This window comes from Centroberyx gerrardi, chromosome 19, assembly GCF_048128805.1.
Source record: "Centroberyx gerrardi isolate f3 chromosome 19, fCenGer3.hap1.cur.20231027, whole genome shotgun sequence".
Taxonomy (NCBI): Eukaryota; Metazoa; Chordata; class Actinopteri; order Beryciformes; family Berycidae; genus Centroberyx; species Centroberyx gerrardi.
The window spans coordinates 23,943,354-23,967,987 of NC_136015.1; the positions used below are offsets into that span (position 1 = coordinate 23,943,354).

A 24,634-nucleotide genomic window follows, 5' to 3' on the forward strand; every position below is an offset into this window, starting at 1 on the left:
TTAGCCGACTTCAGTAGCATGTTTTTTTTAACCTTTAAATGTCAAACTTTACACAGATTTGGGTTTGGGGTTTAGCTGATCTTTAAACTGAGAAAGTGTGTGACTGTATGTGACCCTGGCTCTCCATAACAAAGGAGCATGAGAGCTGAAGGTTTCTCCACAAAGATAGAGGTATAAAGAAAAGTGTGTGAGACAGAAGGTTCGGGTGGTTTCTCCTCCCTCAGATTTATCCTTGTTCTGTCCTGCCAGCTGGACTCCAGCCTGCTGACTGAGGGACAAATCCTCTTTCTCTCTGATCAGCAGACTTCTTCTTGTTCTCCACCTGCAGTTCTCCATCTGGCCACAGGGAGGCGGTGCTGCTGCTGGCTGTTTAGAAACTTAACATTGAAATATCCATGACTGGTACGAAGTGATGTTAGACTATTTATTCCCTTCATTTGAGCACTTCTTGGTCCTACAGAGCGTCCGCAGGATGAAGACAGACACGTTGCTTCTGTACACACACTATCTTTTATTAAAGTGATCCTCAGTCTCACAGGGTTCTGCCTGACTGACAGCTGGTTCCACCAATAGGAGAAGGGGAGAGAGGGGACGGGATCCACTGAGTCCGCTCTTTTGTCTGGAAGTGATTTCTTCAGCAGACACTTTTCTTAGGACAAAATAAACTTTCACAGCCCGTTTGGGGCGATACTGTGATCCAAAAAACCCAACATGAAACCCACCGTTGTGAATTTTACACTTTTTAAATTAAATTGTATTTGAAATTAACTGGAATTCATCCTGTTGGAGATTTTAAATTTACTATTAATTCCATCACTTTAAGTTTTGGTAGTTGGGTCATGAACTGCATGCCCATAGGATAGAAATGCACTGTATATTTACTGGACTCAAAATGTTAGTATATCAGTACAGTATATTGTAAATATCATCTTTTGGCAGAGACATTCCTATGGGATAGAGTACATAACTGGAACACAATTTATTTGTCATGTAATTAACTCAATTGAACTTAAAATGTGTAGATTTCCCATCAGGGTGTGCACTGCAATTAGGGTTAGACTGATATATCGGGCTGATATTGGCCTTTTATTAAATATCAGATGTTGTCCAGTCATGTTGTCCAATATTGATATGGGGGAGAAACACTTGGACGTTTTTGGCATGGAAATTGACAAATTTGAAGGTATTGAATATCAGCACAAAATATCAACTATTCAGTCTTAAAGAATATCGGTATAAGTATCATCCTGTCAAAAACCCATATCAGTCAAACCCTAATTTACATATTTAGCTTACATTCATGAGTGAGACTGGCTCCTGCAGCAGTGAGAACTCCATCCAGTGTTGAACATAACAAGTGCAGCGTTTAATAATTACAGCATATACTGTACTTAGTTATTTTTTTGTTCATACAGTAGTAGTGACTGTTAGGAACCTGTTTCCATTAGGCCATTTCACAATAAAAGTCCTCCCACTTTTCAAAACTGACTTGAGTAGGAATATTCTAACCGATCAAGTATATTCTGTGCAGGGCTTTTATTGTGAAAGACTCTGGAAAATAAGAATTAACAGTTAGTGCAGTTAAGTGAGACAGATTGCATCAGGAAAACAACATAACAACACAGTTAACAACAACAACAACAACCTGGGCTGATTGATCCTCTATTGGAAATACCTGAACTCATATTCACCTCATATCAACAGATAAGGAAGAGAATTGTTGGAAATTTTTTGATACCAATTTGTCTAAAAAAAGGCAAAAATGCCCAAAAAATAATAAATAAATTATTTTTTTTACATGTATTCTGTTTTCCTCAAAGCTCCATTGACTTCCTCAGTAAATGAAAAAGACATTAAAGTAGATGAAAACATTAGATCCTATTGCAAGAATCTGCCATTTTGCTAGTTTTCAGTGCCTTCTGACCCATTTTAAAACCTTCTAATCAATACTGACACCAAAAACAGATAAGGTATCGATAATCCAACGCTATTAGTAATCACCCTAACAGTGCATATCAATACAGGATCGTTGGACTCCAGTGTTTTTGAATACAGACAAAACCCAAAGAAACACAAAAGATCGAAATAATTCTAAAATTGTAATATGAAAAATTAATGCGCTAATTTCCTAATAAAAACAACACAGAAACATGGAAAGTGTTGTGATTTTCTACTTCCAGTGAACGCATCGCCGTTCTACCCTCCCATACTTGACGGGTTACACACATCGGTAAAATAAAACGTTCTCGTCTCATCACACAGATCCGTGTGTGGATCAGTCAGCCCAGTGTGTCGACGCCCGGCAGTAATGTGACGGTCTAAGCAGCAGCATTCTGATTGGTCCGGGGCGCGGAGCCGCCGGCGGCGTCTACGCGCGCGCGTTGATGATGTCGACGAACTCGGGTTTCAGCGAGGCTCCGCCCACCAGGAAGCCGTCCACGTCGCCCTGGGAGGCGAGCTCTTTACAGTTAGCTCCTGTTACCGAGCCTGGAGAGAGGGAGGGAGGGAGAGAAGGAGAGAGAGGGGGGGGGAGGGAGAGAAGGAGAGAGAGGGAGAGAAGGAGAGAGAGAGAGGGGGAGAGGGAGAGGGAGAGAGAGAGAGGGGGAGAGGGAGAGGGAGAGAGAGAGAGAGAGAGGGAGAGAGAGGGGGAGAGAGGGAGAGGGAGAGAGAGAGAGAGAGAGGGAGAGGGAGAGAGAGAGGGAGAGGGAGAGAGAGGGAGAGAGAGGGAGGGAGAGAGAGAGAGAGAGAGAGAGAGAGAGAGAGGGAGGGAGGGGGGGAGAGAGAGAGGGGGGGAGAGAGGGAGAGAGGGAGGGAGAGAGAGGAGAGAGAATTTGAATTTTCAAAAACTACTTTATTGACCTCATTAATCGTGATACGCAGCATTTTGTTTACAAGCAAAACCACCAAAACATCAAAGATTCAAACCAGCGGAAAAAAAAAAAAGAACACCACCCACTCAAAAAAACAGCCTACTTTAACAAAATTAACTAACAACACAACAACACAAACAGATCTGCTCCATATTAAAATCAAAAAGTTAAAAACAACTCCCCATCCTCCCCCACCACACACAGAACATCCATTACTGCCCAAACAAGGATAAAAGCCTCCAGATTGTCCTCCATCCTGCAGCAGGCTGCTCCACCTGAGAGCCTTCACCTGCCCCTCACACACCTGTACACCTGCCCCTCACACACCTGTACACCTGCCCCTCACACACCTGTACACCTGCCCCTCACACACCTGTACACCTGCCCCTCACACACCTGTACACCTGCCCCTCACACACCTGTACACCTGCTCCTCACACACCTGTACACCTGCTCCTCACACACCTGTACACCTGCCCCTCACACCTCACACACCTGTACACCTGCCCCTCACACACCTGTACACCTGCCCCTCACACACCTGTACACCTGCCCCTCACACACCTGTACACCTGCCCCTCACACACCTGTACACCTGCCCCTCACACACCTGTACACCTGCTCCTCACACACCTGTACACCTGCTCCTCACACACCTGTACACCTGCCCCTCACACACCTGTACACCTGCTCCTCACACACCTGTACACCTGCCCCTCACACACCTGTACACCTGCCCCTCACACACCTGTACACCTGCCCCTCACACACCTGTACACCTGCTCCTCACACACCTGTACACCTGCTCCTCACACACCTGTACACCTGCTCCTCACACACCTGTACACCTGCCCCTCACACACCTGTACACCTGCTCCTCACACACCTGTACACCTGCTCCTCACACACCTGTACACCTGCCCCTCACACACCTGTACAGGCTCCACACAACCAACACCCTGCGTCTTGTTTTTACGTGTACAGATGGCTAGTTTTGCAGAACCAGATATAAAATTCATAAGTGTGTGAACACTCTTCTTTCTGGCTGAATATTTTGGACCAAACACAAAAGTCTCAAAAGAAAAATCCTCCCCCAGACCTAAAAACCAGCTCTCAACCTAGGACACTCAATAAATAGATGTAGGAGAGGGAGAGAGAGAGGGAGAGAGGGAGAGAGGGAGAGAGGGAGAGAGAGAGAGAGGGAGAGAGGGAGAGGGAGGGAGAGAGGGAGGGAGAGAGAGAGGAGAGAAAGAGAGAGAGAGAGAGAGGGAGAGGGAGAAAGAAGGAGAGAGAGAGAGAGGGAGGGAGAGAGAGAGAGGGGGAGAGGGAGAAAGAAGGAGAGAGAGAGGAGAGAGGGAGAGGGAGGGAGAGAAAGGGGGGGAGAGAGGGAGAGAGAGAAGGAGAGAGAGGGAGAGAGAGAGGAGGGAGAAAGGAGGGAGAGAGAGAGGGAGAGAGGGAGAGGAAGAGACAGGGGGAGACAGAGGGAGAGAGAGGGGGGAGAGAGAGAGAGAGGAGAAAGAGAGAGAGGGGGGAGCGAGGGAGGGAGAGAGAGAGCAAGAGAGAAATCAGGACTACCTTTACAAAAAACTCATGTAAAAATGCAAATGAATTCAAAGCACGTGCATTTGGACACATGTTGCTTTTGCACATGAAATTATTTTATCACTCGTTAAACAAACTGTCATGTCACGAAAAACTGTCACAAAAAAACACTTTTCACATGTGAATTGAAACTTTCACATGTGAAGTACAAACTGCCACACGTGACGTCAGGAAACAACACGAGAAAAGAAATCGTTGACGTGAAAATCAACTTTTCCGTTTATCAACAATTGTATAAAAAAAAAAGTGAAAAAAAAGTGGGAGACAGGACTTTGACAAAGCAGATTCTGACAATATATAAAAAATGAGTCTCTTCTTTGTTCCACTGGCATACGTTTCCTCCTTCCTTCCTTCCTTAATAAACATAAAGAAAGAGATTCACTTAAAAACAATTCAGAGAGACAGAGGGAGAGGGAGAGAGAGGGAGAGAGAGAGAGGGAGAAAGAGAGAGCGAGGGGAGGGAGGGAGGGAGAGAGAGACAGACAGAGGGCGAGAGAAGGAGAGAGATAGGAGAAAGAGAGAGAGGGGGAAGAGAGGGAGGGAGAGAGAGGGAGAGAGAGAGGGAGAGAGAGAGAGAGGGGGAGAGGGAGGGAGAGAGCGGGAGAGAGGGAGAGAGGGAGAGGGAGGGAGAGAGGGGGGGAGAGAGGGAGAGGGAGGGAGAGAGGGGGGGAGAGAGGGAGAGCGGGAGAGAGAGAGAAAGAGGGAGAGAGAGAGAGGGAGAAAGAGAGAGTGAGGGGAGGGAGGGAGAGAGAGACAGACAGAGGGCGAGAGAAGGAGAGAGAGGAGAAAGAGAGAGAGGGGGAAGAGAGGGAGGGAGAGAGAGACAGACAGAGGGCGAGAGAAGGAGAGAGAGAGGAGAAAGAGAGAGAGGGGGGAGAGAGGGAGGGAGAGAGAGGGAGAGAGAGAGGGAGAGAGAGAGAGAGGGGGAGAGGGAGGGAGAGAGCGGGAGAGAGGGAGAGAGGGAGAGAGAGAGAAAGAGGGAGAGAGAGAGAGGGAGAAAGAGAGTGAGGGGAGGGAGGGAGAGAGAGACAGACAGAGGGCGAGAGAAGGAGAGAGAGGAGAAAGAGAGAGAGGGGGAAGAGAGGGAGGGAGGGAGAGAGAGACAGACAGAGGGCGAGAGAAGGAGAGAGAGAGGAGAAAGAGAGAGAGGGGGGAGAGAGGGAGGGAGAGAGAGAGGGAGAGAGAGAGAGAGAGAGAGAGAGAGAGAGAGAGAGAGAGGGAGAGGGAGGGAGAGAGGGAGAGGGAGGGAGAGGGGGGGAGAGAGGGAGAGCGGGAAAGAGAGAGAAAGAGGGACTTTTCACATGTGAATTGAAACTTTCACATGTGAAGTACAAACTGTCACACGTGACGTCAGGAAACAACACGAGAAAAGAAATCGTTGACGTGAAAACCAACTTTTCCGTTTACCAATAATTGTATAAAAAAAAAAGTGAAAAAAAAGTGGGAGACAGGACTTTGACAAAGCAGATTCTGACAATATATAAAAAACGAGTCTCTTCTTTGTTCCATTGGCATACGTTTCCTCCTTCCTTCCTTCCTTAATAAACATAAAGAAAGAGATTCACTTGTGCTAGAAGTGATTTTCAGACTGTTCCTCCAGACAATGGCAGTGAATGGAGAGAGACCGGAGCAACAGATCACAGAATCACTGATTTTGGGGGTTTTATCATGGAGGAAGAGACACAACCCAAGACTCTACCAGAGCTACACAGAGCTTTAAGCTTTGAAGTCATTGTTCTAGTGAATTTAATTGATTTTCTTGCTTTCATCAGCAGTGAGAGAACAATGATGTAATATTCTCACACAGATGGATTTGTCCCTCACTGACCTCCGTAGATGATGCGCAGAGAGTCGGCCACGTCATCGGAGACGTTGGCTCTCAGCCACGCCCGCAGCTTCTCGTGCACCTCCTGCGCCTGCACACACACACACACACACACACACACACACACACGAGAAGACAAACAAAACAGAAGGTTCATCCCTCTAAAATGTTATTTTGGCAGTAAAAGCCTCAACATGACAAACTCTTTCAATAATATTCAGTAGTGAGTTTCCCTCTGCACCATCTACTGCTGTCTTTTATTTCTTATGTCTTCTCTTTCTTGTTTTTAAATTGGGCAAATTGTGCAAAATAGTGAGTTTTATTACAGTTATACTAGGCTTCACTTCTCTTGTATAGCAGGTGTCTCATTTTGCAACGATATTTAAAATATTGGAGGTTCGACAAGGTTCAAAGAAAAAGGATACAAAAAGCACATACCCACACGCACAGTCAATGGAGTCGACCACTTTATCTACACACACACACACACACACACACACTGTCCTTTGACACCTCATACTCCTAACAAAACAGCTTTCAAAGAATGATGTGGGACCCAAATATAAAACCTGTTTTCTCTCCCTTTCATTCAACACGATCCCGTCCTGTTGTGACCCAGCAGCAGCTCCCCTGTGACCCACTATAAGATCCCGACCCACAGGTTGAGAAACCATTTTACATATATGAACCATTTAACCTGAAAATGGTAAATTCAGAAGACTCCGCTGTCAGTCCAAATGGTGAGTGAGGAGGTTTCTAATCAACACAGCAGTAAGTTCAGCTGTTCCTGTATTTTCTGCTGAGTGTTTGTCCTGCAGGTTCCAGCATGTTGTGGGTTGAGGTGGAGAAAACACTGGCAGCCAGAAAGACCATAACACAGTGAAATCTTACTGGAGAAACTGGATCTGCCAGTCCGGTTACTGAATATACAGTATGCAGATATACTGAGAATATATATACACTCTCTTAGGTATTTACACCTCGATCAACATCTGGGTGACTGGATTGTAAACGGAGTGAAAATGCAGAAAATCCAGAAGTAAATAAAGACTTAGAAGATTTGACCACATTCACAACTAAGCGGAAACACACTGCTTCTCCAATCCACATATAGCAATTATGAATATTAACAAAGGAAAAGAAATGGATTGTCAGTCCTACCTGTTCAGGTGAAGCGGTCTTGCCGGTGCCGATGGCCCAAACTGGCTCATAAGCCAGAACCACTTTCCCCCAGTCCTTCACATTCTCTGTAACACAAAACAACAGTAAAGCTCCATCAGATGACACTGGAAGTCACTGGTTTCCCCTAAAAATGGATGTTAAGGCCTCTGACAAAACATTTAGATCATGTGACACTGAAACTCTCTTTTTTTCCTTTGTTTTTATTTAACTTTTATTTATCATCGTTATTCAACAATCTCTTTTTAAGTAAGATCTGGCCAAGACAGCCGAGTTACAGACAGAATACGACTAAAAATAAACATTTCATAATAAGTAATGCTTCACATGATGTTGCCCCTATACAGTTCTATAGGAGACAAAAAAACAGAAATTCTTGGGTAAGAACACAGCAAACAGAACAGAAATATTTGTGGTGAGCAGTTGAAAATGAGGAAGAAGAAGAAGAAGAAGAAGAAGTGTGTGTCCCTTCTTAGTGGTTCCCCTCCTAACAGTTCCAGCAGGAGAAGAGCTAATTATACTGTAACACAACAAGATCTAATGAGTTCAGGCTGAGAAACATCTTAAGAGGCAGAGAGACGCTTGTTTTCTGCGTCCCAGTTCACACCAGAGGCGCCGAGACCGGCTTCACACGCCTGGCCTGGACCCGGTCTGAGGAAGAACCGGAACGGATGTTTCTCAAGAACCGAAGGGACCGCCGGCCTATTTCTAACCAACACGGCTTCATGTGCGTTTTTTTAATCAGGGAGTTGTTGTCCGGCAGAAGGCTGCAGCAGGACGAGATGCAACTGAGGAAAAACTGATCGACAAAATCCCAAACTCCCTGTAATACGTCACTGCAAATTAAGTGGATATTTTAATGAGTATAATACAATTGTTCAGATTTATGGGCAGAATATGAACACTGTAATATCTAGCTGGTCTACTAGCAGATACATGAGGACTGGAGAACAGGCCACGGAAATGACAATATGATATAATTCACCTGTTCACCAGTACAGGCCGAAAAAAATGACCCAAAAAATTTGATTTCGAGTAGAAATTTTATATCAGAATGAACAGAGCGTCTCTTTCTGGTAAAGAGCACGTTTCTGTTGATGACTCATCCCTGCAGTCAGGGGCGGAGACAAAAATTTCATCCAATTAAATTTTGATAACCGTAGGAATTATTCAGGTTTTTCCCAGCATGCAGCTCAGTTCAGCTGCAACATGGACGAAGGAGAGTTTCTGGCTGCTTCACCTAAAACTCTTTTTTTCCGCCGGACGGAGCGACGGAGGTGGAGAATATTCCTCCACAACAGGGTGCAGACTGCTGTTCGCCCACTTCCTCCATATCTCATTAATATTCAAATAAGCCCCTCCCACATGACGCTTCCCGCCCTGACTTTCTGTTTCGTTCAGGAATACGTCAATAGATGGAAACAAATCACGCTCTCCACGACTCTTCATGGGGTCTTTAAGAAGGTCTGTGCTCTTTTTTATGCTGCGTTGTGCCTTTTGGTGAGTTGTTTACCTGCGATGACCTGTGTCTGAGCGTAGACGACTTCTTCGGTGGTGCCCGCCTCCCTCTCCTCCAGCTTCTCTCCGATGCAGGCGATCACTCCCAGGTCGCTCTCCAGGGCGTGGGCCACCTGCGCTCACACACAGCAGACAACAGAGACACGGGAGAGTGACCCTGAACACCTGAAGAGTTGGCAACTGACAGGGAATAAAGTCAAACCCTAACTCTGTGGGAAAAGAGGAAATCACTGCAACATATTACAATACATGTCTACTCAAAAGGATGGATTTACAGCCACACCATGACAATCTTTTCAGGTGTCTCTTCTTCTAGCCTGGTTGTTATAGATTGATCCACTACTTGCGCACAGCTAATTCTCGCTCACCTTCTGGCCAATCAGCTCGTCGCTTTCCCCGAAGACGTGGCGACGCTCAGAGTGTCCCAGGATCACCCACTCTGCCCCGCAGTCCTTTATCATGGCCGGACTGCGAGGGGGGAGAGAAGAGACATGTTAGAGCAGTTTAGACACCTCATGCTAATTAATTATTCATTTCAATTTTACCACTCTCCTACATAAAACTACCAGACTTGGCCACATACCATTTAAGATTACTTACCATTTAGCTTTAGAGCTGCTATAACTTCTCGTTTTTTACTTTTGAGATAATGCTAGTCGCCTACTATCACTCAGCAGAGTGGATGCTAAAGTGTTAGCATGGAGCCTGATCTACCGGGGACACATGGATGATTTTGGTGTCTCTGTTCTCATAGTTGATCATCGGGCCAATCTCCTAAAACCTTGGTGTATTCCTTATAAACAAGGATCAAATATTTAACTCAAGTCCAAGAACTGAGCAAAAACTCATCACCTAGTTTCCACTTGAGCTATTGACAGCATGGCTATTAATCATGGCAGCCGCATAAATTAACTAATTCAGGATGTGGATTTCCTTCAAAAGGCAAAAATCGAAATCTATTTGGACGTTAGCGGCAACGCAAATCACTTGAATATGCATTACAGTCCAGTTTACAGCTAGGATCGCGTTATAAATAATTTGTATGTATGTATTCAGTATGTGTATGCATCTGTGTGTGTGTGTGTGTGTGTGTGTGTGGTGGGGGGGGTTAGATACCTGATCTCCCCAGTGAAAGCTCCTTTGGACACCTTGTAGCAGTTCTGGGCCGCGACACCGATCCTGGCATCCAGACTGGAGCGAGCCAAGTCCAGGTAGATGGAGGGAGCGCCACACACCACCTCTGAGAGAGAGAGAGAGAGAGAGAGAGAGAGAGAGAGAGAGAGAGGGAGGGAGAGAGAGAGAGAGAGAGAGAGAGAGAAAACACAGCGATGGGTACTTATGTATTTTAAATATGACAATAATAAACAGGAGATTCTACAACCTGAGAGATGCAGGTCAGGAGAATAATTACAGTTTCTTATGTCAGTTTCTCCTCTAATTTCAATTTTGTAATTAGTCTGAGATTCATCTTTTTATTTATATATGTATTTTATGTCCAGGAGTGATGCAGAAGACACGTCTACTCCCCAATGAGAAACAGCTAGTAAACAAGCCCCAATGGCAATATTATAGTGACACTAAAGGAGATCAAAACACCATAAAATACTATAAAGTCACTATTAACTCACTATTGAATCCCACAGACACACTCATAAGTGCCTAGAGGAAGATTATAGCGTCATATAATATTATATAGAGGAATATTATAGGAATATTATATATATTATGGTGTTTTATCGTTAGGGACAGTCCCACAAAGGGCCAAATTGAGCAAATGGAGCAATTTACATGGCTATAGGCTATAATAATAATATATATTCGTATTGCACACAAATATGTGTCAGAGTCCTGTAGGCCTTTGCTGCAACCAGCCTGCAGGATTCACCTGACTCCCAATGTCACGGTGTCATCCCACTCTGCATATCTCCAAGTTTAAATCCACTCACAATGACTTTTATTTATTTATTATTATTACGACTTGTATTTATTTCTGCATGACGCAAAAACACGCATGTAAAGTCTATGAATTAGTTTCCGCTGGTTTAACTCGCCCGGGACCGACGGGCTTTGCGGGGACGGGAACAGAAAGGCCGGTTACCGGTCTGGTCGTGCAGGCTCGCGGTGTTCAGAGTGTCGATCAGCTCCGCCAGACTCTCCTTAGTCCCGTTCATCTTCCAGTTTCCCCCGACGAAGAATTTCCTGGGCGACATGGCTGCGAAACTGCGACAGCGGCCTGGCAGGTGATGCTGCGGCTGGAACAGGCGGCGGATCTGCAGGAGGGGTCCCGTCTCTCCGCTGCTGCGTTCAGGGGCCGTGGGAAATGTGGAAGTCTCGGGGTGAAGTCGCATGAAGCGGTCGGTAGGTAAGACTGTGGAAGTGGGGATTTTCTCTGTGTGTGCAGGTGTCACAACTGATGGTGAATTATTATTTTATGTTATTGGTTGGCTTTGTTTAACTTTTAGTTGTCATGCATTATGTGCACAATTATAATTGATCATTTTGGTGTTGAAGAGATAACAGCTGCAAAATACCGTTCAGCCTGGACTGTCTATATTGATATTCGCCCTACATCATTACCCGCACCCTGATGGATGTAGTGCAACAAATATACAACAATTTGTGGCTAACAGGTGAATTTAAACATTAATTACATGCCTGATGCACCTTTTCTGGCCTTAATTCTGCCGCTGCAATACAAAGTAGCTCAGTGACTTGATTTCTAAAATAAAACAACAGGAACCAAAAAGTAAAGTTTTGTTGCAGGGTCCATTCTGTTGTTATTATTGACCAAAAAGCACTTCAATGCGTGCTAAATCGTGTTTACGAGTTGAGATCTTGCAAATGCGGAGCTAACGGTGAGCACATGAAGGCAGCATTCGTTACGCCAGCCAGAACAAGAACAGGACTTCCTGTCCGTTCTTTTCAAAATAAAAGCACTCTAATATTGACTACAAAAACTTTATTTTGCACAAAGACAACAAAATATCAATAAAACACAACTGTAGAATACAAATAATGTTTCTCTGTGATTATAATTGTTCTAATCAATTTGATCATTTAAATGGAGAAATGCAATGTTTGGACTCTGAACTGAAACATTACACAGGCTATCTTTCATTGTTGCTGTGTAATATCTATGCTGAAATACTGACACACCTGGACTTAACAACACAGTAACATTTAGGCCCAAGCAGTTGCAGAAAAATGATGGCAGCCCCTTTAAACAGTCATGTATGTGTGTAGTTATAATAACAGTTAGGCCTACTAGTTCAGACTGAAATGGACGCTACATGTCAGCTTTCATTGCTGCTGAACAAAATCTATGGCAAAATACAAAAAAATACACCTGTATTTAACAACACAGTAACATTCATGTGCAGGATCTCCGTCTGAAATCCTTCTAATCTTCTCCCTCCTCCAGGAAGAGGCGGGGCAAAGAGCATCCAACCAATCCTGATGCTCCTCAGTAGTTCCTTCCTGCCCTCTTCAGCCAATAAACTCTCAAGCAGAGTTAAATATTCTGCATTATAGGAATAATGAAAAGCCCACATCGCATAAACCCACCTAAACTCAGTTTACCAACACTTTAATTAGTGGAATAAAGTTTTTCCACCCTTTTCTGACATTAATATTGATAATATTGATTGATTTTACACTTTTTACAATTTAACTTTGTTTTTGATTGCTGTCTCTCTGTTGTGTGTTTGACGAGCCTGACACAAGCCAAAGAAAAATGTCCATGTTGCTTGCAATAAAGGACAATAAAGTTTTCTTGAATCTTGCACATTGAATGACCTAAATTCATAGAACACATGATAGTAAAATTGTTTCAAACTGATAGAAGTTATATGACGATCAGGTTTTCTGAGTGGAAAAAGCATCAATTAATGCTTTACCAAACAGATTTTTGTTTATATAGGTGGTTATTATATATTTTCCTATATCAGGTTTTCCATTTTACTACAGTGAATTTTTTCCAGGTTTTTCTCAACGTTGGGATGATCTTAATCCGTTTTTTTTTTTACAGGTCCCATATTCTCCACTCTCCAGTGTTTTATTTTCTGTCTTGAGGTCCATTCAAAGCTGTGTGTGTGGTGTCATGAACCAAAAACACTCTCAATCCATTTCTCCACGTTCATTTTCCAGCATCTCTCTGAGCCTTACCAAGAACAGGCTGTTTCTGTCGCCGTGTCTTTAAGGCTCATTAATATTAACGACCCCTCTGTTCCGATTGGCTAACCGTTTCAAGAGTGAAACGTGAGACGCCGCAGCCCAGCGGCTACACCACATGGGACCTTTAACACTTTAAAGGTCAATTTGTAGTCAGCTGACCTCTCTCCATGACTTTTCTTTTCTGCAGGGTTCCCACACTTGGACATCAAATTCAAAGACTTTTCAATGACTTTTAAATACTTGCTTGGTGAAATTCAACTGGTCAGACTTAGACAACATAGAAGCCTCATTTTCTACTCCAGAAAACTCAATAAATCCTGGTGAAATCCTTTATTTTCCGTCTCCACCTCACACACACACAGACTCCTTCACATGGTGTTAATGCAGAATTCTATGTTTATTAGAAAGATTTTCAACAAACATTTCGTCTTTTTACAGAGGTACTGCAGGAGTGTAAAAGTACTACCAAATGCAGTTGAATACGGGAGAGTGAAATAAAGTTTACAGTGTATTTGTCAGGTCAGGCCTTTAATTCCCTGAAGAGAAGAAGAAGAAGCTTGGTGGCAGCCTGACCCGAAACTTTCGAACCTTCACCTGTCTGGGTACGTCGTTGGATTTTGCGTGGTGAAACGGGGGAAACGGCAGCCATGTTGGATCAAAGCCTGCCGGTCAGCAGCGACCCAAAATGGCGGCTCTACTCTCTCACACACACACACACATATACTCTGGATATGCGCGGCCCCCCCAAAAAAAACGGCACTGTACATCAACTCTGCATCCTAACGTCTTCGCTATAAAATACAAATAAATTTACATATCAAGCTTTCATCTAAATAAGTGCGGGTTCTTATACAGACAATAAAAATAGATCTGTAACTCTACGTATCCAATCATGTTCAATAGTATTTTCAATATTCATGTTTTCTTTCTTTTATTGTCAAAAATCTATTTGTGTTTAATTGACATCATTCTCACTTTAGATACAGTTAGAGCTTATTTTCTCCTCAGTAATCATTTTGAATAACGTGCTATTTTTTTTATATTTATATATAATTTTTTTGGTGTTAAGTCGTCGCCTCGACGACAATAAAACTCTCATGTACATACAGCGGGATGCACCCTGCATCGTTTCCGTGACGCCATTTATACGATACGCTCTATGAAGTCCCATTCACAACCGCTCATGGTTTGCATACATAAATGAAGGAGAAGAAGAAGAGAAGAGAGAGAGAGAGAGAGAAAGATACCAAAAGCATCAACGAAACGGTGTGATAAAGCATCCTGACTTGTCTCCTAACTCCCTCTCCTTTCCTCTCCTCTCCTCTCCTCCTCTCCTCTCCTCCTCTCTTCCTCTCCTCCTCCCCCTCTCCTCTCCTCTCCTCTCCTCTCCTCGTGTTTCCTCCTCAGTTCCAGAGCTTCAGGAAACTGTCCCAGGATCCTGTGCAGACGCCCATGCCGTCGATGGGAACCCCGGTGCAGCTCACCCTGTTGTCATGACCAGACAGAACACCTGGAGGAGGAGAGGAGAGGAGGAGGAGAGAAGAGAAGAGAAGAGAGGAGATGAGAGGAGAGGAGAGGAGAAGAAGAGAGGAGAGGAGAGGAGAGGAGAGAGGAAGAGAGGAGGAGGAGATGAGGAGAAGAGGAGAGGAGATGAGAGGAGAGGAGAGGAGAAGAGAGGAGGAGGGGAGGAGAGAGGAGAGGAGAGGAGAGGAGAGGAGGAGGAGAGGAAGAGAGGAGGAGGAGATGAGGAGAAGAGGAGAGGAGATGAGAGGAGAGGAGAGGAGAAGAGAGGAGGAGGGGAGGAGAGAGGAGAGGAGAGGAGAGAGGGAAGATGGATAGGGGAGAATAGAGGAGGTAGGACGAATGGAGAAGAGGAGAGGGAAAGGAAAGGAGAAGTGAAGAAGAGCCAAAGGACAGAGGAAAGGAAAGATGAGGAAAGGAAAGGAGAGGAGAGAAGAGGAAAGTTTTATTTACTCAGTAATTGTAATTTTTTGCAAAATTGATGATATTTAGCAAATTTTGCCGTTTCCATTCAGCTTTTCCAATTCGCTGCATCATAATTTTCAAAGAAACAGTGTGAAGAAATGGAAACTTTTGTTTTTCTATCTGTCGCTCCGTCTCTGTTTCCCTTCTCTTTCTCTCGTCATTTGTATTTCACATTTCTGCTTCACTGAGTTTTTCTCCTCCTGATTTTCTGTCTTTCTCTCTATTTCTCTCTCTCTATCATCCCTTCCTCTCCTGTCGAAAATCTAAATTAAAAACAAGAGCTGCCTGGCTAAATCTATATCATCTATTAAATCACTTATTAAAACTCATTTTTATAGATTTCCCTTAATGTAATGACCTTTAACTATTCCTAACCTTTAACTCCCTTTTATGACTCTTGCCTTGCTTCTTTATTTCTTACCTTATTTTTATCGCTCTTGCTGTTGATTTGATGTTTTTTAATCCTCTGTACATCACTTTGTGACTGCCGTTTTGATAAATAAAGACTCTTTTTACTCACCGACTTTCTCTCCCTTCAGCGAGTCCCAGATGTGGCAGTTGAAGTCGTCGTAGCCGGCGAAGATGAGGCGGCCCGACAGGGAGAGAGCCAATGACGTCACGCCGGACTTGAGGCTGGAGTCCTGGTACTCGATCACTTCCTGGTCTGAGCGCAGGTCGTACATCTTGCAGGTGCAGTCGTCGGAGCCGGTGACGATGGCGTTTCCACTGGGGAAGAACTGAGGAGGAAACAGTTGAGTGTGTTTGTCTGCATGTGTGGTTAGTGTGTGTGTGTGTGTGTGTGTGTGTGTGTGTGTGTGTGTGTGTGTGTGTTACGCGCCCCGTCCATTTTCTTCTGTACCCTTGCTGCATTCACTGAAATCCGAAATCACCGAATCCGAAGTCACAGAATATTGGTAAAATGTGTCTTTGGTGGATAAATAACCTTTTGAGACGATAACGTTGAAATGCCTTGTCGTATACAGTTTTCAAACTTTGTCCCTGCTGGCCACCGTACACTCTCTCTGACCGTGAGCCAATCAAATCAAAGCAAAACAATGGCTCTGTATCAAACCGGCTCTTGATTGGCTGCCGGTTAGCTGCTCTACAAAAAGTGTCTAAACTTCTGCAAACTTTGACCTAGTTATATGAAAAATGACATTTTCATGAAAAACGTAGGCTATATATATTATTAAGTTAAAAATGATTACTGGCAGGTTAGCTAAAATAATTTTTCAGGCACTGATTCCTCTGATTCCAGAGATTTCATAAAGTCAGAAATTCCAACTTCCTACGAGGGAAAATGCAACCGAACATCCCAACATGGAGGAATCCATAATATTATATAATATAGATGGTACATTCATGGTTTTCTTGTTGTAATGTAGCTTGTAGTTAACGTTAGCTTGCTACACACGTAGCATAGCATCAGATTTGATTGATTGCTGCTTAGCTACATTAGCTTGCTAACCAAATATCATGGAATTACAGTTGATTGTTAGCTAGTTAGCTACTTAACCAGCTGCTAAACAATGAATAAAGACTGATTTGAGTTTGTTCCAAGCGGCCAAAACCACGGGTGAATTTTGAAGCCAATAAGGAAGAGGCTGAAAGCTGCAGTTCCTCTAACGTCCGCTAGAGTCCGGCTCCAAAAAGACTCCAAACCGCCCAACTCCATGCAAGTCAATGGGACCACAGCCCAACTTCTCACTCAAAATATAAAGTCAATACATTTTTTCGACAAGAGGTTTTGGTCTCTGTAACTAATTTTACTTCTTGTAATATGTGTCCGTATGGCGATTTTCAAAATAATTGCGTCATTAATGAGATATAACGGTTATAAAACAGGGTTGTTTTCCTAGTGATTGACAGGTCGCCTGTCCAGTGATTGACAGGACGCCAATTTATGGACCAATAGCAGGCGGTGCTGTGGGAAACCCCCGGCTTCACTCTGGCTGCTTCGGCTCCAAAAAATGTCAACATGGCAGCGACCGTAAACCCCAACTTTTGGCTTCAAAACGGCCCTTCAGAAACCTGTGGGTGACGTCACACTCACTACTCCATCTGTTTCTACAGTCTATGGGTTGTCCACAAAGTGTCATTTATTGAAGAAACCATGGTGGCTTCCTCTAGCGATCTCCTCTGCTACACAAACCGACACAAAGCATAACTTCACGTCTTTTCTCGTCGCAGTGAGTGAAGAGAAAATGTCCGGCGAATTCAGGTGTGACTGGAATGGGACTGGAATCGCTTGCCCCCCCTCCGTGTATGTGTGTACACATGTAAATATGTGTGTAAGTGTGTGTGTGTGTGTGTGTGTGTGTGTGTGTGTGTGTGCGCTCCTCACAGAGATGGCGTTGATGTCGCTGGTGTGTCCGGAGAAGGTCTGCTTGCAGGTGCCGTCCCTCACGTCCCACAGCTTGGCCAGGGAGTCGCAGGCTCCGGAGATGAACATGTTCATGTCGGAGGACAGAGCCAGGGACATGCAGTCTCCAATGTGGTTGGTGTAGACTGTCTTCTGCTTCCCGGTCTCCAAGTCCCACAGACAGCTGAGGAGGAGAGGAGGAAGATGACGAGAGGATGAAGGAGAGACAGAGGGTTACAGATTGGGGACACAAAGAAGAAGAAACGATGGAGAGGGAGCAAGAGAGAGTGAGAGATGGAGGAGGAGGAGAAGGAAATGGAGGAAAGGGAAGATTAGAGAGTGAAGGAGGGACGGAGAAGAGGGATGAAGAAAGACTGAAGATTAACGAAAGAGTGCTAAGTGGCAAAGGCATCTTCACCATAGTAGTTGAGGGTGAAAGTGTGTCTCGTTCAATATTCTACTCTGATTGTCCAAAAAATAAAAAACAAAAGAGTTGAACACGTTTCACTGCTCATCTGACGAGGATGAGTGCTGAAACGTCTTCAACTCTTTAATTTTAAGTCCAGTGGATTTTGTTTTTTATTTTTTGGACGTCTTACTACCTGGATGACTGAAATGAATCTTTCTACACTGAATACCTATTTATTTTTCTTCTCCGTCCCGTTTGGGGATTGGAACTGGCAACCTAGCATGTTTCGCTATAACCATTAAGTCAGCGATCCTCAGAGACTCACCAGGTGGTGTCACCGGAGGCGGTGATGATCTCAGTGTCGCTAAGGAAACGGCAGCAAGCCAGGTAACCTGGGAGAGAGAGAGAGAGAGAGAGAGAGAAAGACATCCATCTTTACATCTATTAATCTATTCGTCCATCCCTCCCTCTACCAAGTGTTTGCCTTTACTTGATGGCACATCTTCAACTGTGATAAAAAAGAAGATGATAGCAGGCGCTGGAATGTGGTTTAACTTAAATATTAAACTTACACCCAGAAAAAAGACGGGTTCTTCACTGGTTCATTGGTTCAAATTGCAGTACTACTGCAACTACGGTACAAGCCTAAGGAACCATCTTCTGGTACTGTAGAGAACCCTTCTTGTTAAGAGTGTAGAGTCAAAACTGCTTCAAATATGTGGGAGCATTTTCATCTACAGAAGCCCATTGAGGACATACAGTATATTCATGCACTTTATTTACGCCGTTTTCCCATGATAAGGAGTTAATTTACTTTGTTTTCTCAAGATATCGAATTATTTATGTCTTTATTTCAAGAAAACAAAACTTTGTTAGTCTCTCATTTTGTCATTATCTCGGGATCACAAAAAATGTTATCTCGAGATAATGACATAAATAACACAATATCTCAAGAAAACAAAGAAAATTAACTCATGATCACAGGAAAACGGCGTAAATAAAATGTATGAATATGTTCTCATTGGGCTTCCGTAGGCAGCAGTGTGCGGCGTTCTCTTTCTTTAATACATCTTCAACTGTGCCCATTTCTTTGTGCATGTGGCCCGTACCAGTGTGAGCGTCCAGCTCCTTCAGGGTCTTGGGGCTGGCAGCCTTGATGTTGTAGACTGTGCACATGTTGTCCAGACCGCCGCTGGCCACCAGGTTCCCAGAGGGAGAGTAGGCGCAGCTCATCACCCAGGAGGACTTTAGTGGGACGGCACACAGCTGGAAGGTGGAAATTTAGGTTAGTTTGGTTAACTTACGGCCACTCTGCACATAAAAGGGTTTAACCAATAAAGGTTTTTAGATATTTTTTGGATTGAATAACTTTAAGACACTCAACATCTTAAAATCTGACCATTTTCATGCCAAAAAAATTACAAATATTAAGTGTTTCCCCCTGAATTGTAGTCCTGTCAGGGTGGAAAAGCCTCTGAAACAGCACTTAGACCATCATGGGACATTAAAACTCTCCACTGAAACCCAGACTAATAGAAAACTGTGAAACCCATTTGAGAAGCTTAATGCAAACCCTGAAGGTAAGGAATGTAAAATACTGAAGTGAGACATTTAAGGTAGAAGCTTGTGATATTTGTAGGCACCTTCCCCTTGTACTGCATGTGAGGTCTGTTCCGTGTGGCAGTATGAAACTTAGATGTCAGCGTGCCACAAATACAAATTTCCCTGAACTTGATCTCACCTTGTTCCCTGTGTAAGTGTCCCAGATGAGAAGCTTGCCATCCTGTGAGGCGCTGACCATTTGCCTGAGAGAGGGATGAGAGAGTCATTCTGTCTGAACATAAAATCGTAAAATCCTCATCATTTTTAGCATGTAAACAATATCAAGGTATGATACATTTATTTTTTATTTAACCTTTATTTAATCAGGTAGAGCAGCAATGCTAGGCTAAAAAAAAATCTTAATTTAGATGCAAAATCACTGACCACTGCAACTTTGTAGGGCAACTTTGATAAGCAACAGGAGTGTCAAGTAAATTGTTATTGTCTCTCTTTGTTGCCTGTTGCTAGGAGCATTGCTCAAGTGTGTTGCCCAATAAATCGTCTGAACAACACTGATCTAAAAAAAAATAACCACAGCTTGATTCATGATTAAACGCTCAGAAATCAACACTCCTATGTAGCTTTCATACTGTACTGCATTATTTTTGTTTTGGTCCGGTGGCTGGTAATTATAATGTAATATAACAGAATGAATGATGGGCCTGCATCATAGTAAACTACATAGTAAAGACAAATTAGATATTACACAAGCAATAAACAGCAATTTAAAAATGCTGTAACCTGTGAGATGGGAAACTTGTGTTAAATCTGAGCTTAAATCTGCAGAGTGAAAGCCAGTGTTGGTCAGGAATCCATTTATCCTGGGAAGAGCCTGTCTGTCTCCATCCAGTTAGATCCAGTTTCACCTGGGAACTTCCCAGTAAAACCACTGACTTCTACTGTTGGCCACTGGAAAGAGGGGGTTCAGCACTTTGCTCAAGGGCACTTCGACAGGAGTTATTCAGTAGAATGGGTTTTAGTTCTTCAAACATTTCTCGGAGGCAAAAATAATGTCATTGGTTGAGTTAAACCTCAGTGGGCGGAGCCAAAGAACTGCAGTTTCTTTTGAGGGCAACTGGCAAACTTTTTGATTAAGTAATGTTACACTGAAGCCCAGAGAAACGACAAGAGGTAAGAGAGGAGGAAGCGCTCTGCTACCAACTGAAAAAACATGCAATCAAGCCACTGTAAGTGATATATGCTAGCTAGTTAGCCTAGCTTTACCTTCCAAGTTCAAACTAGCCATACTAGCTTATAGCTAGCTAGGTAAGCTAGTTAGCTAGCTGCTGACCTTCCAGCATCATCAGTGCCATGGTCAGGAATGAATTTAGAGAAGAAGTCATTGCCATTTATATTTTTTATTTATATTTTGACCAGAGTTCCTTCTTTGCCATTCAAGTTAGCCAGTCTGAAAAACTGTGGTTCTTTGGCTCCGCCCACTGAGGTTTAACTCAACCAATCAGATTATTTCTGCCTCCAGAGCAGCTCTGAGAAATGTTTCTGTAACTAAAACTCTCTTCTTCTTCTTCTTCTTCTCCACCTGTATATTATTTACGTGTCACAACACTGACACAGTCCCTGTCCGCTCGCTCTCACCTGGAGTCGGTGGCCCAGTGCATGGCATAGATTTTGGCCAAGTGACCCTTGAGTGACTTTCTCTGCTTCAGCTGGATCCGGCCCACTGAGTCCACGCCGCCCGCTGCAGAACTCATGGTGTTGTCGGCCACGGCCTTGCGGGCCGTCTGGTGGCGGCAGGGGGAAGTGCATGTTGGAGAGAGAGAGGAGAGAGAAGAGACACTTAAAGTCCAGTTAGCTGGTTAAGGGAGCTGTGAAGGGACGGAGAGACATTTTCACCATGTAGGTCTCAAGTGTGTGTGTGTGTGTGTGTGTGTGTGTGTACATTTTCAAAACACTGACAGTGTGTTCCCAGTATCATGAGGTTGAGATTATTCCCATGCAAGGTGTAGAATTGAGTCACTCTTAAACTCTCTCTAACTCTGAAATTTACCAAACAAATAAACTTAAATGTGATTATAATACGCAGGCTCAATTCTGATTCTCTCACCTTTGTGGGCACAAAGTGACTGAAATATGGAAAATATCACATGATAGCTGATTTAGACTATTTAGGATTTTTGGGGGGTTTTGAGGTGTAGATGAAAGGATAAAAAAAAAAAAAAAAAAAAAGCAATAATGGCTCTTGGTAACAGACTCAATGAATTGTGATTATCTATTTTTCTGTTTTCTTTTTCTGGTGTAATGAGGATATGAATGTTGTTTTTCATCAGATTTTCAGTAGCAGTAGTAGTAGTAATAGTAGTAGTACTAGTAGTAGTTATAGATAGGATCATTTTTGATGTATTTTATTTTACTCAAGTGTCTTGTATAATCAGACTCATAAGATGTTTCCACAGATTTTAATGACGTTAAACAGGAAGTGGGCTCTCGGCGCAGGAACTCACCTCAATCTGTTTTCGGAGGCCATCGCACTCCTTTTTCAGCGCATCCATTTCAGCTTTCTCAGCTGCCATGGCGACAGTTGCTAGGGGATGTTACTGACGGAAAACAAAACAGTCACTCTACGATGGAAAACAGAGAGAGAGAGAGAGAGAGAGAGAGGGATGGAAATAAAGGGAAAAAGGAAAAAGACAAAAATCAGTTACGCGTTGGTGAAGTTTTTAGACAAGACAGCTGAATTATTTATGCACACGTGAAAACAAAATACTATTGTTGTCTTTGTACCACACACGTCTGCGTTATTATGTAAGTTGTCACCAAGTCAAATTCCTGTCCTTGGTGAATAAATTAAACCATCGTTGTTGAAACCCTCCGCTGACAGCTTGACCTTTGACCCTGCAGTCATCAGTTAACTGTACAGGCTGTGCAGCACTGACCCTGATACCTTCAACTAGGCCACTTTGGTTTCTGCTGTCACGTTTAATCCCTCCCAGACAAACCTGTAACACTGTTAGTTCTCATATTGGTCTAATTAGTTATGCTGTTCAGGATGTGAAGGGAGGAAGGAAGGAAAGGGGGAGACAGGGTAGGAAAGAAGGAAGGGAAAGAGAGGGAAGGAGGTATAAGAAAGGAAGGAGGGGAGGGAGAGAGATTGAATGAAGTAAAGAAGAAAAAAGGGAGGGAGACTTATAGGCTAGGAAAGAAGGAAGCAAGGGAGAGAATAAGGAAGGGAGGGAGGGAGAGATATAGGGTAGGGAAGAAGGAAGTAAGGGAGAGGGAATAAGGGAGGGAGGGAAGGAGAGATATAGGCTAGGAAAGAAAGAAGGAAGGGAGAGAGATTTAAGGGAGGAAGGGAAGCCAAAACCTAACTTGGAGTTTTATTAAAGTGTGAAATATACTAAAAGAGGAGAGGAAGCCCTGTGCTTCTTCATACAATACTTTAAATGAAGTAATTGATTGTATCGATAGCACACAGTCTCTGAAGTAAACAGAAATTGAGTCCGCTGAGCTTTAACACTGAATACAAGAGCTAAAACCAATCTAAAAATCACTAGAAAATTATTGTGGACTGAATCCGACAATACACTCTAGGTTCTTGAATTCAAGGTGTTTCCCCTAACCTTATAGTGCCTCACTGTGTGACGTGTGCAGTGTTTTGGGGATTGGTGTCTGATTCTGAAAGGAACACCGGCCCACTAAGGCAACTTACTTAGGGCAATTTTAAGATTAGACGAAACTTTATTGATCCCTGTGGGGAAACTGGCTCAGGTCACATCTTCTTTGTAAGCTTTGTTTTTAGGCACTGACCTAACCCTCTGACCCAGAGCAACGTACAATGACGTCAACAGTAGAAGAAACTTAAATTCCTCCGTCACCAACATTACAATCAAGCAACAGCAAGGACTGAAGTGAAGCCACAGCGCCTTGACAAAAGATCTAAAAATACTTCTGTTTCCCTAAAATATTAATATAGAATGGAGAAGTGCTGCTGCTTTTCCCAGCGTGAAACATCCTCATTCTCTTCCCCAACTGACTGAGGCATTTTTTTTATTTTTACACATAATTTTCATTTCCCAAAAGCCCTGCTGCGTGCAGCAGTGCGCTGTGTGTGCCTAATACTCTGTAATAGGATACTGACGTCTGCCTAATTTAACGCCAATTACCGTCATGCACGACTTTGGCTGCAGCCAGGAGACTCTTTCTAAACCACACCACCCCCCCTCCCCCCCCCCCCCCTGCCCGACCCGACTGAAATCAGCTTGTCTACCAGAGGTGCAGGAAATTAAAAAGAAAGATATTCAATGCTAACATAATGCTAATAAGGACAATCGAAGAGTTTCAGTCCAAAATGAGATGGCTATCCCCCATCTGGAAAAAATGTTACACCTACTCTTAAAAAATTAGCACAATATTAAGACAAATTATGTCACTTTTTAAAAGAAAGGCAACTTCAGTACATGGCTGCCAAAATTATAACACCTTTACAAAGCGGATTCTTTATATTTTAGAGAAAATGAATAAGGAACTTTAGCTTAATATATATATCCATACTTTTTTTTTCAAAATTGACTCTGCAACTCTTCATTTTGCAGCTGAAATTGATATGACTAGGGCGACTACAATCAAAACAGACAACACTGGACAAGAGAGAGTTAATATAGGAAAGAAGGAAGGAAGGGAGATAGAGAGAGAGAGAGACCACTTCCATTTTGTAAAACAGTACAGGTGAGCGTTCAGGATGAAGGCCTACGTGCCGGACAGGTAGGAGCTTTGACCTGCGACAGGATCCAAGGTTGAGGATATGGGGTGAGGAGGAGGAGGGTGGGGGGGGTGGTGAGGAGGGTGTGTGGGGCGGAGTGCTACAGGGCTTTAAATCCCAGCAGGAGTTCTTAAGGGAAGCTTTACCGGTCAAATCTCCTGTCATCCGATTACTGACTGCTCTTTACCTCAGGATCAGCGAGAGAGGGAGGGAGGGCGAGCGAGGCGGAGGGAGAGTGGAAGCTCTGTTATGGCCGACGTCCGGCTGCATGAACTTCACTGTTTCTCTCATCTCCTGTGAATGTCTACCGAATGATGCTGCATTTCTGCCCATGTGTGTCGACCCATACATATTGTATGTGCATGCATTGTATGCCTCATGCAAGGCTGAA

General features: G+C 43.6%; 2 protein-coding genes across 2 annotated transcripts; both read right to left on the reverse strand.

The window, feature by feature from the left end:
- Positions 1–491: 491 nt before the first annotated feature.
- On the reverse strand, positions 492–11,256 carry LOC139909117 (triosephosphate isomerase A). The gene is made up of 7 exons (XM_078290486.1): positions 11,093–11,256; positions 10,111–10,234; positions 9,363–9,462; positions 8,990–9,107; positions 7,459–7,544; positions 6,301–6,388; positions 492–2,487 (listed from the first exon to the last, which is right to left on the reverse strand). Exons 1-7 carry the CDS (start codon positions 11,202–11,204, stop codon positions 2,369–2,371), a joined length of 747 nt encoding a protein of 248 aa, XP_078146612.1. The 5' UTR covers positions 11,205–11,256; the 3' UTR covers positions 492–2,368.
- A 3,299-nt stretch (positions 11,257–14,555) lies between these two features.
- On the reverse strand, positions 14,556–22,057 carry gnb3b (guanine nucleotide binding protein (G protein), beta polypeptide 3b). The gene is made up of 8 exons (XM_071896067.2): positions 21,989–22,057; positions 21,123–21,268; positions 19,666–19,729; positions 19,034–19,190; positions 18,250–18,316; positions 17,498–17,699; positions 15,674–15,890; positions 14,556–14,677 (listed from the first exon to the last, which is right to left on the reverse strand). The coding sequence occupies exons 1-8, from the start codon at positions 22,055–22,057 to the stop codon at positions 14,571–14,573; spliced, it is 1,029 nt and encodes a 342-aa protein (XP_071752168.1). The 3' UTR covers positions 14,556–14,570.
- Between the last annotated feature and the right edge of the window lie 2,577 nt (positions 22,058–24,634).

Excerpts from the sequence above, each read along its gene's own strand:
- gnb3b (XM_071896067.2), bottom strand. The coding sequence starts at position 22,057 with ATGGCAGCTGAGAAAGCTGAAATGGATGCGCTGAAAAAGGAGTGCGAT. Across the intron at positions 19,191-19,665 it reads ACACTTACACAGGGAACAAG|CTGTGTGCCGTCCCACTAAA; the intron begins GTGAGATCAAGT and ends TCCACCTTCCAG. Across the intron at positions 18,317-19,033 it reads GGAGCTGGACGCTCACACTG|GTTACCTGGCTTGCTGCCGT; the intron begins GTACGGGCCACA and ends TCTCTCTCCCAG.
- LOC139909117 (XM_078290486.1), bottom strand. The coding sequence starts at position 11,204 with ATGTCGCCCAGGAAATTCTTCGTCGGGGGAAACTGGAAGATGAACGGG. Across the intron at positions 9,108-9,362 it reads ACGAGCTGATTGGCCAGAAG|GTGGCCCACGCCCTGGAGAG; the intron begins GTGAGCGAGAAT and ends GTGTGAGCGCAG. Across the intron at positions 7,545-8,989 it reads TCAGACACAGGTCATCGCAG|AGAATGTGAAGGACTGGGGG; the intron begins GTAAACAACTCA and ends TTTGTGTTACAG.